Source organism: Acomys russatus, chromosome 19 (genome assembly GCF_903995435.1).
Source record: "Acomys russatus chromosome 19, mAcoRus1.1, whole genome shotgun sequence".
NCBI lineage: Eukaryota > Metazoa > Chordata > Mammalia > Rodentia > Muridae > Acomys > Acomys russatus.
The window spans coordinates 10,646,818-10,660,559 of record NC_067155.1 but is presented as its reverse complement, the minus strand read 5'-3'; the positions used below and the strand labels follow the sequence as shown (position 1 = coordinate 10,660,559).

The 13,742-nt window shown below is 50.7% G+C and overlaps 1 protein-coding gene across 1 annotated transcript; it reads left to right on the top strand.

Moving 5' to 3' along the window:
- Positions 1–360: 360 nt before the first annotated feature.
- Zscan22 (zinc finger and SCAN domain containing 22) lies at positions 361–4,639 on the top strand. Its single transcript, XM_051162381.1, has 2 exons — positions 361–770; positions 3,464–4,639. Exons 1-2 carry the CDS (start codon positions 365–367, stop codon positions 4,540–4,542), a joined length of 1,485 nt encoding a protein of 494 aa, XP_051018338.1. The 5' UTR covers positions 361–364; the 3' UTR covers positions 4,543–4,639.
- Positions 4,640–13,742: the final 9,103 nt, after the last annotated feature.

The window sequence follows — 13,742 nt, the reverse complement described above, 5'->3', positions numbered from 1 at the left end:
CCTAGTGGGTTCCTCCCTGTTGTCTATTTCCAATACATGGAGCCACTAGCATGATCCTTAGCTCTGAGCGGGCGCTAGCACGGTGGTGACACTCGCCTCCTTCTATGCGAGCGCTGGGTGGCTTGGTGGCAAACACCTTTACCAGATAATCCATCTCCCTGGCACAAGTGCAAGCTACCAGGCATGGTAAGACCTGCACGGAGGAGGACGAAGCAGGAAGCTGGTGAACCGGAAGCCAGTCTGGCTACTACAAGCCCAACCCTCCCTCCCTTTTTTCAGGTGGTGATGAAGCTCTTGACATTTCTGCAGACGCATTTCTGAGGCTCCAGCCATCCGGCGGCGCCTCCCTGAGTCCTTCTGTCCAATGGCCGTCCCCAAGTACCCTCTGAGCCCAGTACTCTGGGAACAGCAGGACAGCTTCCTTGAGGTAAAGGTGAAAGAGGAGGAAGAAGCCGGCACCTCCCAGAGCCACGACTCCAGCCCCAGCCCTACTGCCCACCCTGAGGCTGCGCGCCTACGCTTCCGGCACTTCCGCTATGAGGAGGCATCCAGCCCCCATCAGGCTCTGGCACAACTGCGAGAGCTATGTTGCCAGTGGCTGAGGCCAGAGTCATCCTCCAAAGAACAGATGCTGGAATTGCTGGTGCTCGAGCAGTTCCTGGGTGCTCTGCCCCCTGAGATCCAGGCCTGGGTGGGGGCTCAGTGCCCAAAGAATGGAAAGGAGGCAGCCGTTCTGGTGGAAGATCTGACTCAACTGCTGGACAGGAGAGGTAAGAAGGAGCAGTAGAAGCCGGGCTGTGGTGGTGCATCCCATTATCCCGGCACTTGGGAGGCAGAGGCAGGTGGATCGTTGTGAGTTCGAGGCCAGCCTGGTCTACAAGTGAGTCCAGGATAGCCAAGGCTAAGACAGAGAGACCCTGTCTTGGGAAGAAAAAAAAAAAAAAAGCAGCAGGCAGGCGGTAACAGCTCTGGCACAGCCTGGCTGCAACGTCAAGCTCTAGATAGGGATTGCTCGAGTACTCATTCCCAAATTTGTACCTTAGCTGTGACCAAATTGCAAGCCACTAAGGGCCGGGGTCCTAGATACACGAATATCCACACACTTGGCACAGGGAGCACTTGACACTGAGCCAGCTTGCCCTCACACATCCTGTAACTCTGTTAGGTCTGGATTTTTCTACATTAGATTTATTTTATTTATCTATTTTTCAAAGACAAGGTCTCTTGTACCCAGGCTGACCTCAGATGTGCCACATAGCTGAGAATAACCTTGAACTCCTGATCCTCCAACCTCCACCTCCCAAATACTGGGGTTACAAGCATGTACTACCACGCCCAGCTTTAGGTGGTACCGGGGCTTTCGTGCATGTAGGTAAGCACTCTGCCAGCTGAGCTACATCCCTAGCTTCTTAGCATCTCCCCAAGGAGAACAAGGATAGCCCGTCAGCCCCTGACTTGTTTCCTGTCCAAGTGGAAAGGGGAAAAACAGCAGATCTTGTCAGATCTTGTGTTGGCCTTTGGCCAGTCAAATTCCAGGAAGGAACAGTGAGCCTGAGGCACTGAGCACTGTCCAAGTGTGAGCCACTGGCCCAGAAGAAATGGCTGGATGCCTTGAGTGAGAGGGAGGGGCAAAGAAGCAAGTAAGTAACCCTGTGTTCTCACCTGTGGCCTTCCCTATGCTAGCCTATAGGATCTGGGGCACGCCAGACTCAGGGCAGAGGTGTCAGATGGCCCTGAACTAGAATGGGTACCCGTCGTTCAAGGAGACCCACACATAAAGCCCAGCCCAGAGAAGTCTGGTAGGATGCAAGTTTTCCCGACCCGCGGGTCCAGTTATTCGGAGGGCGAGCGAGGAGGGTCACTTCCTGTGGATAAAGAATGAGCGAGAGAGACGACAGGGCTCAAGAAAACATTGCTTGTCAAGAGCCGTTTATTGTAAGGGGGTATTCAAATTTAAAGTAAGCTTGGGGGGGGGGGGGAGGAAGGAATGCAGTGGAAAGTTACAAAATCTTCTGGGCCAGGCCCCAAGGGCAGCACATGAGGAGGGGGCGATTACTCAGAAGTCGCGATACACCGAATGTTCTCTTTCTCAAGGCCAGGCTGGATCTTTTATGGTTGCCAGGCATAATGTTTATCTCAGGCATGCAGACAGCTGTGGCTTTCAGCCAGCAGGGCCTTTCAGCCAGCTGGGGCAGGTCAGGCAAGGTCCTATGGCTCCTAACATTGCAAGGACCCAAGTACTGTACAGTCTAGTCCGGAAGCCTCCAGAGCAAGTCCCAATCTGGCTGCAAGATAACTGATCAAGTCCAAAGCCCTCAGCATCTCTACTAATCCTGTGAGTGAGTGAGTGAGTGAAGTTATTGCAACTTACTTTGTAGCTCTTGGCTCAGAACTAACTATGTAGTACTGTGGCTTGGAACAAGCTATGTCGACCAGGCTGGTCTTGGATGCAGAGATCCTCTTGGCTGTCTCCCAAGTGCTGGGACTAAAGGCATGCTTGACTATGCCTGGCTATCCCTATGATTTTGTACCTGGGAGTGAGCACCTCCTCAGCTGAGCCTCCATCTCCTCATCTGCAATGGAAATGAGACACTGGAAGCTATACACTGCACTTGGAGTCTAGCACACAGCAAAACCCTGATAGGAGCCAGCAGCTCTGCTTGCCCGTATCACACACTGAGCTCCAGGTGACGGCAGTGTTGCTTAAGGAGTGACCAACTGGCAGCTCAATGTCTGGGGTTAGGGGCCTGTCTCTGAGCCCACTCAGCCCAAGTTAGACGAGAAAAACAGCCATTGTACCCTTATTTGACATACATCTGGGATAAAGGGTGCCCCCAGATACCCCGTGCACCTCTGATGGATAGGTCAGTGCAGGGGCGCCTCCCCCCCACCTCCTATTTACACAGATCTGGGAGCCTCTTCAGAGGCAGAGCAGCCCCTCACCGCAGCAGCAGGTGTCCACCCAGAGCTCTGCTGTGAGAAGTGACAGTCCCCAGCACCTGGATCGAGTCTCATTTAGCCATCTTGCCAGACACAGCTGCTGGGTTTAAGGGACAAGGCCTGAACTTACAGAGCTTGGCCCCTGCCCAAGATGGCCAGGAGGAGGTACACAGGTACCTGACTAGGCTAGCTCCCTCCACTCCTGTTTCTTCCCGATGTTGTCCGCATGAAAGTCCTCCCTTTTGCATTTTAGCCAGATCAGAAGCCTTGGCAGCATAGATGGTTTGGTTGGGAGGGGAAAAATCAGAACCGTGATGTAGTTTAGGGTAGGCTAAGAGGACAAGCCTGAATCCTTTTTCTTATCCAAGACCCTGAAGGGGAAACTTCCTTTTGGAAGCGGCGCCACATGACAGGAGCGATCCACATGTCCTCTTTCAGAGTGGGGTGCGCAGGGCCTCAAGTAGATGGAGGGGCTTGTGCGGTGATCTGTGGGGAAGTAACAGTGTGATTCGAACGGTTCCAGGGTGGGAGCCAGGAGTGCGACCCGACGAGGCAAGTTGCAAACAGAGCAGTCCAGATGAGTCCCGGCCACCAGACATGGACACTGAAACCCTCATGGAACATGTTTCCCCCAAATCTACCCTTGCCCGCACTTGTAAACCCGAGAGCAGCTCAGAGAGCCAGCCAGAGCTCCTAGGAGCACTGTGGATGACGTGTGCTGCCCAAGAGATGGATTTCAGGAAAGCTCTGGGGCCTCACACGGATGCCCCCCAAAATCAGCCTGACCGTGAGTCTGATGCCTCAGGAGACAGTTCCAACATGTGGCCCAACTTCCCTTCCGAAGACAAGGTTTCTTCAGAGGAGAAATTTGGCCCGTTGTTTGATAATGGGACAGTGCCTCCAGATACATACCCAGAGAGGAAGCCCTCTAAGGACGGTGAATGTATGAGAACATTCCAGAACACTTCCGCCCTTGAGGCCCACCCAAAGAGCCACTCTCAGAAGATGCCCTATGCCTGTATTGAGTGTGGGAAGGCGTTTAGCCGGAGCACCCACCTTGCCCAACACCAGGTTGTCCACACAGGAGCAAAGCCCCATGCATGTAGAGAGTGTGGCAAAGCCTTCAGACGAGTCACCCACCTGACGCAGCACCAGAGGATTCACACCGGGGAGAAGCCCTATAAGTGTGAGGAATGTGGCAAAACCTTCAGCCGCAGCACCCACCTCACCCAACACCAGCGGGTACACACAGGAGAACGGCCCTATGAGTGTGATACGTGCGGCAAAGCCTTCAGCCAGAGCACACACCTGACGCAGCACCAGCGCATCCACACGGGGGAGAAGCCCTACAGGTGTGATGTGTGCGGAAGAGCCTTCAGCGACTGCTCAGCTCTGGTCCGGCACCTGAGGATCCACTCTGGAGAGAAGCCCTATCGATGTAAGGACTGCCCAAAGGCCTTTGCACAGAGCTCCTCCCTCATTGAACACCAGCGTACACACACCGGAGAGAAGCCTTACAAGTGCACTGACTGTGGCAAAGCTTTTAGCCGCAGCTCGGCTCTCATGGTGCACCTGAAGATCCATGTCACTATGCTTCGGTGACTCGAAGAAACCCTGAGTTCGCCAGGAGCCAGGAACACCATGGGTTGGTAACCGTGTTAGCCGGTGTCTAAGGACCGACTGGGGCCATCTGGGAACACCTGTCCATTTGCGGTCCCAGTGAAGTCCCTCTAATGGACACGGAGATTTAGACCAATTGAGGCGCTCCTAAACACTTCCTAGTGCCCTTCATATCCTGCTCAGGCTGGTCCCAGAGAGAAGATACTAGCGGACTAAGGATCTGCATTGGTTCTTGGAACCAGAGCAAGTAAAGCTGGGTGTCTATCCAGGCTCAGGTGACCCAAGATCCTCCAGGCAGGAAGCCCCAAACTTCATGTGCTCACATGACTACTGCTCTTGCCTGTTCCTTTGCTGCTGTTCAAGCGAAGGGACACCTGCCAGGTCCTCTCTGTGCCTTCACCCCTGCTTCCCCACAATCCTCCAACACAGACTTGAGAGGCTGCCTCTCCTGTGAAACCCTCGCCATGACGCCCCTCTCGCGTCTACCCTGCTTTAATCCACAGTGGTGCTTGACACTTGCCCAATACTGCCTTCCGCATCTCACAGGCTCCAGCCATATAGCTTCACCGAAGGCTCGTCTCTAATCCAGCCCCTCCTCCATCTGTGAACTCAGAATTGCCTCCCACTGGAGTTTATCAGGCCTCTCTTTTCTCACCCTTTCCTGCCTTCATGCTGTCCCTACCCACTTTCTTCCTGCAGCTGCGGTTTGTGTTATCCAGATCATATGGTGTCATTTCTTTTCCTTTTTTTTTTTTTTTAAGATTTATTTATTTATTATACAGTGTTCTGCCTGCATCTGTGCCTGTCGACTAGAAGAGGGCACCAGATTTCGTTACAGATGGTTGTGAGCCACCATGTGGTTGCTGGGACTTGAACTCAGGACCTCTGGAAGAGCAGACAGTGCTCTTAACCTCTGAGCCATCTCTCCAGACCTCATGTGGTGTTGCTTCATGGCAGGAAGTTGTCCAGTGAGTCACCTTTTGAGCAAACTTTCTTGAGTAAGGTACAAGTATGCCAGGATACATGTCACTTTGGCCCGAGCAACTGCTCTAGTTATCCTCAAATGTGAATATGAGTGTTGTCATTTGTCCTAGAGCACAGTGATGGGACAGTGGTTGCAGAGTACAGGTCTGGCTGTTGGGCAAACTGCGCTCCGTGTCTGTTGTCTGTGCTTGCTTCTGACCTGGCCTCCTCTTGCCTCTTCCCCCACCAGCCACATGACAGCCATACTTTCTCCTCTCTGTGTGCCTTTCAACCTGTCCCTGGAACCCTGATGTCCTCGTCCCTCTATGATGTCTCAGATGTCCTTGAGAAGCTTCCCCAAACATTTTTGACCTGGTGTCATTTTGCCTGACGCACTCTTGCTGCTGGGATGCCTCATTCTTCACGGCCAGTGAACTTGTCATTCGGACAGAATGCACAGGCCAGAGCTCCCAAGGACACAGAAATAGTCTATTCTATGGGCACAGTCACGACGAGATATAGCACACCCTTTCCAGTGTCTCCAGGATAGGATGCGTCTGACCAGTGCCTCCCTTGGGTAGTCACTGTCCTCCACTCCATGTTTTCTTCATAAAGACATTTATGGAAGAGCCCCTGTGCCCAGAAGAGCCCAGCTGCAGTAGTCAGAACAAAGCATGGTTAAACTGAGTCTTCCTTGCCTTGGGTCCTCAAGCCCTGGGTGCCAATAGGCTTCGAGGATACCAACACTCTGCCAATCCTAAAATGATAACCTGTTTACTCTGCCTGCCTTCCTTTCCCTCAGAAAGATGGTCCCCCTGGTCCTTGTGCCTCCTGACCAACGTGGGTGACTTCACAAGGTCCTCAGTCGCAGATCTAGGTGAGCTAGTGTATTGACATTCATTAGCATAATACATTTTGTTTTCCTGAGCCTCGAGTGCCTCCTCTTGCAGCCTCGGCTGATTGACGATCGGGTACTAGAACGCAGACCATCAGGAAAGCTCATACTGGAGAAGTTCAATCCTACCACACACAGGCTGGGCTCCTGCAACATCTGCATTTGCTTCCATGTTGCCAGTGGAGGAAGTCCTCCAAGCAAAGGTTAACACGACCCGGCCAGACACAGGCCTGTTCCACTTCAGTGTCAAATGCAGGGTGTTTAGGTAGGACTGAGAACCCAGTCCAGTTTACAGGGCTGCAGGTCCCTGTGTCTGTGGTGCCGCTGTGCCGTGAGGCAGTTTGGAAACAATGTGTGGACACCAAATTCACACACACACACACACACACACACACACATACACACATACACATACACACACACACACACACACACACTGTCCTTCTCTTCACAAGGTCTGTGATACAGAAACAAACAGTTCAGGCCCGACACTCTGACCCCCACTGGGCTCTGATCTCTAGAACACAGAGGGTGTCAGGTATTTAGACCTAAGGCTCTCAGACTGAGGGCCAAGAGCTGTAACAACCTTCGTCGAAGGGTTGAGAAATCTCAGTACCTAAGATTGGCTGTTACCTACAATGCCAGCTGCCACTGAGGGAGGGCTCAGGAGTCTTGACGTCTAAGCCTATGTGTTAAGAGTAAGGCTGGGGATTCCCAAGAGCGTCACAAAGGATTGTTAACACTAGGGGGCGCAGTTCTGCTGCTGTTCTCACACAGGGCTTTAAACTGGCTGCAGGAAAGCACCCGAGGCAAACAAATGCTAACAAGACCTGCCCGCGACTCTTACCTGGCTAGAGCAGAAACTCGGCAGTTGGCTGGTGGTTAACACAAAAGTGCTTAATCCGAGGCTACCTCACCACTCTGGCTCACCTTCACCCCACTTGACAGTGCCTAGGCTGTCTGTCCTACAGTACGCACACAGGGCATGACTGCCCTTTTTGTGCAGACGTGAGTCCCTTCTGCATCTGTGTGTGTGTGTCATGGTCCCCGCGTGGACGCTTGGAACTATAATGCCCTTATGTTTAAGAGCAAGCAAGAAACAACATTTAGGAGCCACTCCAGAGGCAGATAGATCTTTAAGCTTTATTTATTAAGTATACAATGTTCTGCCTGCACACCAGAAGAGGGCGCCAGATCTCGTTAGCGATGGTTCTGAGCCACCAGGCCATCTACCTGAGAGCAGCATTAAAACTGGAGATAGGTTCCTCCAGCCTCTTTGAAGTGGACGTAGGAGACAGAAAATGCCTTAAAGAGACCGGGAGGGTAGCAAGCACAAAGGCCAGGGGACGAGATGCGGGGAGGGGTGGTCCGGCATAAGCCACCAGGAAGTGTGCTCGGCGCTAAGAGCCTTAGGCTGCCATGGCCAGTAATAGGCCCGGCGCCTCCCTGCATGAGTCTGGATCTCTCAAGCATTTTAGGGCTCAAGAAACTGGCGGGTCGGTACGGAAGTGGATATCGAGAGAGCAAACGTGGGCTCCAGACCGGAAGTATGCTGTTTCGCGCTCCCATCCTAATCTTACACTCGGGAAGGGACCGATGACGGCTCCGTTTTTGAAGACCGGAACCGCACAGGCAGCGAACACCTCCTTTTCTGGCGTGGCGGGGCGCAAGGCCTGGTGGGAAATGCAGTCCAGTGGAATTCCCTCCTATAAGCTGATTGGGTAGGAGAGGAACTGTATATGTGGCCCCAGACTCAGGAGCTCTCACTCCCCGACCTCCAAGTTACCAAGGAGAAGGTAACCGCAGAAACGGCCTACCAGTCCTCCGCCAGGCTCGGACAAATGTTGGAAGACTTGGAAAGCACTAAATGTCCAAGTTAGTGGGCTGCCTCCAAGTTAGTGAATTCCAGTTTTCTTTGGAGCAGGAAAGGCCATGCATGAGCCCAGCTGTCCCTGGTATTTGTGCCTTCAGCATTTGATGCTGGTCCTTTTTTGTTTTCGTTTTGTTGGCTTTGGTTTTTGGTGTTTTTGTTTGTGTGTTTGTTTTTGTTGTTTTGGTTTTTTGAGACAAGGTTTCTCTGTGTAGCCCTTGGCTGTCCTAGACTCAATTTGTAGACCAGGCTGGCCTCGAACTCACAGCGATCCACCTGCCTCTGCCTCCTAGAAGGTTGGGATTACAGGCGTGCACCACTGTGCCCAGCTGATGCTGGTCTTACACTTTTAGTATTGCCACTTCCTGTTTTCCTAAGTAATAACAAATTAACGTATGTAAATCTATAGTTCTCAACCTAGGAACAGTTCTTTCTTCTAGGGAGCAGTTAGCCATGTCTGGAAATAGATGAGGCTGTGGTGAGGCAGAGACCACTACTTGTTTTTTTTCTGGATGGGGAGGCCAGAGACGCTACTAAGCATCCTGAAATGCACAGGATAGGCCTAGCCATAAATCCAGTGTCCTGAGTTAGAGAAAGCCAGTGAGGAAGCAGGTTCATGGTTACTTGGTATAAGGCTTGCCTAGCATGCACAAAACCCTAGATCCCAGACTTAAGAGGGGGAGGCAGGATAATCAGAAATTCAAGGTCAGCCACAGCTTCATAGTGAGTTTGAGACCAGACTGGGCTTCATAAGTCTGTCTCAATAAAACCAAAATATAGCCGAGCATGGTAGCGCACGCCTTTAATCCCAGCACTCTGGAGGCAGAGGCAGGCGGGTCACTGTGAGTTCGAGGCCAGCCTGGTCTACAAAGTGAGTCCAGGATGGCCAAGGCTACACAGAGAAACCCTGTCTTGGAAAAATAAATAAATAAAACCAAAATATAAATATAAATAAATATGGGGCTGGGGACATAGTTTAATTGGTAGACTGCTTGCCTAGCATGCACAAGGCCCTGCGTTCAGTCCCAGTGTGGGACAAAGTTGGCCATGGTAGCGTGTGCCTCTAATCCCAGCACTCAGGAGGTAAAGGGAGGAAGATCAGGCTTATTGTTCTGTTGGGTCGGTGGAATTATAGCCATGCCTTTGATTTTGAATGAGTAAGTTTATTAACTACATAGCAAGGAAAAGTAAAAGAATAGCAGTGAGCGTTAGGTCTCAAACTCAGGACAAATGGCCAACAGAGGTGCCTATTTAATGTATCAAACCGGATGTTGGCCACCAAATTCTCCCAGTGTCTCTCATTACCTGTTACAGTTATCCTGGCTAGCAGACCCCACCTCTACCCTAAACCCTTCAGCCATGGACTGCGCCGGGCTTCCCTTCCCCTAGTTTCTCTGATTTCTATATAATCTCAGGCATTTGGGTCCTGCAGCCCTTTTATCTCTTGTGTCCTTGGTCCCTGGAGTCCCAGGTACTCTCTTTGGTTCCTCTGTTATCTTCCTCTGGTTCCTCTCCCCCCCCCCCACCCCACCTTTCCTCCAATGGTCAGTTCAGTCTGGACCCTTCTAGATACCACTGGCTGAATTCTATCTCATATCTCAATAAATCTTCTCCTCCACCATACCTGGGAACAGTTAGGTCCTCGTGTTTTCAATCAATGAAGAGCAGAGAGAAGCATCCGATACATAACAACATCATTCAGAACATCCTGGAGAGACAACTGAAGTAGCCTCATTAAAAGAGCAAATGAGCCAGGCGGCGGTGGCGCACGCCTTTGATCCCAGCACTCAAGAGGCAGAGGCAGGCGGATCGCTGTGAGTTCGAGGCCAGCCTGGTCTACAAAGCGAGTCCAGGACAGCCAGGGCTACACAGAGAAACCCTGTCTCAAAAACAAAACAAAACAAACAAGGGCTGGAGAGATGGCTCAGAGGTTAAGAACATTGGCTGCTCTTCCAAAGATCCCTAGTTCAATTCCCAGCAACCACATGGTGGCTCACAACCATCTATAATGAGATCTGGTGCCCTCTTCTGGTGTGCAGGTGTACATGAAAACAGAGTACTGTATACATAATAATAAATAAATAAACCTTAAAAAAAACAAAAACAAAACAACAACAACAAAAACACCTACTCACTTCAGATGGGGCACCACCAACAAAAAGGATTCCACGAAAGTGTTGATAAAGCCACGTGTTTAACTGGAGCATAGGCAAATTATAGGTGGCTACCTTGCTGAAGGAAAGCTCTTACCCAAGCAACCTATTAACTGTCTATAAATCCTCAGGGAAGACAGTGGCCTCACGAAGCCCCTCCCCCTTCCTTTGCAGAAGGGTCTCCTCCTGTTAATCATAGCTGCTGACAGTCTGAGGGGAATGGCCATGTCCTGCCCGGAGGACAGAATTCCACAATACTCTGCTTTGAAGTCCTTTTCCTCTAACGAGTATGCCTCCCACACAGGGAGGCCAGCCTCAGTTGGGCATGCTGTTTGCTTGCAGCAGCAATAAAAAGCCCAAAGCAGTAGGGACTGGTCAGCTTGTCTGCCATGGAGTCTACAGAGGGAGTGACAAAACTGGCCTGCAGGAGCTGAGGTAACAACAGAGCTGCCTGTCATTGGTTCATTCTGTTTTTAATCTTTTTTTTTTTTTTATTACATTTGCTAATCCCTTGTGTGGGTGTGGATGTGTCCTGAGCCATCTCACCAACCCCATTTTGCTTGTTTGCCTTTAAGGTATATTTATTGTAGGGGCGAGGGATGCATGTTCGACAGCGTACATGTGGAGAGCAGAGGACAACTTTGGGGGAGGTGTCTCCTTCCACCTTCTTTTGAGGTAGGGTCTCTCGTGTCTGCTGCCATTATGGCAACGCCCGTTTCTTCATCCTGTCTCATTACAACAAATAACGTGACTGTGCCGTGCACCGAATCCCTTGGAAGAGGTTGAAGACCAGAGTGAGTTTTTCCCTAGGTCCTACCAGGTCTGTAGAAAGGGACCAAGTACTGCAGAGCTGTGGGGGGAGACAGTGGTGGGGGAAGGGCAGGTCAAGTGGGACAGGAGAGTTCATACTCTAGAGCCAGCCACCTTCACTCTCAGTCCGTACCCTCTTTTGCTGTGTGACCCTGTTACTTCCTCTCTCTGGTCTGTCATGGCTATGTAAAATGGGACGTCTTTGTCATAAGGTTGCCTTGAAGCGTGAAGGACCTGATTCCTGGACTCCTAATGTCTATATAGAGTCTGCAAGGGGTTTACAACAGGATGAGTCCAATTAAGAAAGGGACTATGAGAGCCGGGTGTGGTGGTGCACGCCTTTAATCCCAGCACTCGGGAGGCAGAGGCAGGCGGATCGCTGTGAGTTCGAGGCCAACCTGGTCTACAAAGTGAGTCCAGGATGGCCAAGGCTACACAGAGAAACCCTGTCTCAGAACAAAAAAGAAAAAGAAAAGAAAGGGACAATGAGGGCATGGCAACCCAGATTGGCACCACAGGGCTGTCATACGTCTCCTCAGGGTGAGATGAACACAAAGGCCAGTGAGGGCAGAGGTGGGTCTGGTTTTGTTTGTTTGTTTGTTTGTTTGTTGTTGTTTTGAGACAGGTTTCTCTGTGTAGCCTTGACTGTCCTGGACTTGCTTTGTAGACCAGGCTGGCCTCAAACTCACAGAGATCCTCCTGCCTCTGCCTCTGGAGTGCTGGGATTAAAGGCGAGGACCACCACGCCTGGCTCAAAGGTGGGTTTCTAAAGTATCTTACCTTCCTGTAGCTGATGGCTTAAACAACAATTTACTTTTTTCAGAGTTCTGAAAGTCCAAAGTTCAAAACTCAGGTACTGTAGAGTCCCGCAGCCTGTGGAGTCTGTAGGAAGAGATGTTTTCATTCCAATTCCAACTTCTGGTGATGTTATATATGGTGGCACACCCTTTTCATTCTAGTTCAGAGGCAGGAGGATCTCTGATAAGGAGCGAGCTTCAGTACAGCCAAGGCTGTGAGAGACCCTGTTTTAAAAATAAACAAAAACAAAAAACTAACTTAACCAACTACTGGTGGCTCCAGGTATTTCTTCGATTGTGGCTGCATAATTCCAGTCTCCTATGGCCACATGGCCTTTCGTCCACCCACTCTTTCCCCTTCTCCTCCTCCTTCCTCCATCTACTCTTTCCCCCTCCCCTCCTCTTTCCTCCACCCACTCTTCCGCCCCCCCCCCAATCCCTCCTTCTTATTACTAAAACTTGTTTCCAGGTGGAAGATGTGAGCACTGTCTACCCATTCTCCTAAGGTCCCAGTGGCAAATCAAGGCGCATTCCACCAAAGTTCACTCTGGGGAACCAGTACTGATGAGTATATACATGTGTGGGGTTACTTACAGGGCTGTTGGGAGCTCCTCCCACAACAGGCCCCACCTGAAAAGCCTTTATCCAGTAGAAAGGATTGTTTCCTCATAGCCATAGCTGCATACATGGAACCTTCCTCTCCTAGTCTTCCTGGCCCCTCCGAGACCACATGCAATTAAGGCAGAACTGCACACAACTGTATGTTTAGGCGGGAGTTCTATGACCCTTCCCACCTTTCTGTGATGGAGTGTAAATATGCATGTCTGGATTGTATATAATCCTCCTGCAAGGGGGCTAAGCTGAACTCCTCAAAAAGTGTGGTTTCTTGGCTCTGAGGATAACCAAACACAATACCTCCTTCTCCCCACCCCCTTTTTGGGGGGATGGTGATGCTGGGGATTTAACTGTTTCTTGCACGGTAGGCAAAAGTTCTTTTACAAAGGCTGTCATTGAATTTAAGGCCCATCTCAGTAATCCAGGACGATTTCATCATGAGAGACTTATATATATCTGTATACATCCTAGTCCAAAAAAACCCAAACAAACAAACAAACAAACAAACAAAAACATCACATCCAGTCTGAATATTAGAACAAGAACAGACCTTTCTGGGGAGAGGAGAGGGGAGCACCGTTGCACCCACCTAAACAGCAAATGCTAGCCAGGCCTGAGTGACGATGATGGGTCTGACATGGATGTGAGAGGCCAGGTTTGGGACTCAGCAGGCCTGGACTGATCTCTACCAAGTACCTGGACTTATCCAATACCCACACATTCCAAACCAGGTGACAACCAGGTCAGTGATTTAAATAAACACCCAAGGTATCATCAGCAAGGGCCCATAAGCTATAGAGGAATTTTAATTCAGAACAGGGCTGCTCTGGCAAGAGATCACACCCAAAGACTTTCTAGGTCTCTGATCCAGCTGGAATACACACACACACACACACACACACACACACACACACACACACACACACTCTTTAATCCAGGAGAGAGAGGCAAGCAGATCTGAGTTCAAGGCCAGCCTGGTATAGAGCAAGTATCAGGTAAAGGAAAGCTTAGGTCCAGGCCTGGTGGTACACATCTTTATCCCAAACAATGAAGGTAAAGATAGTTTGTAGAAGGAAGCA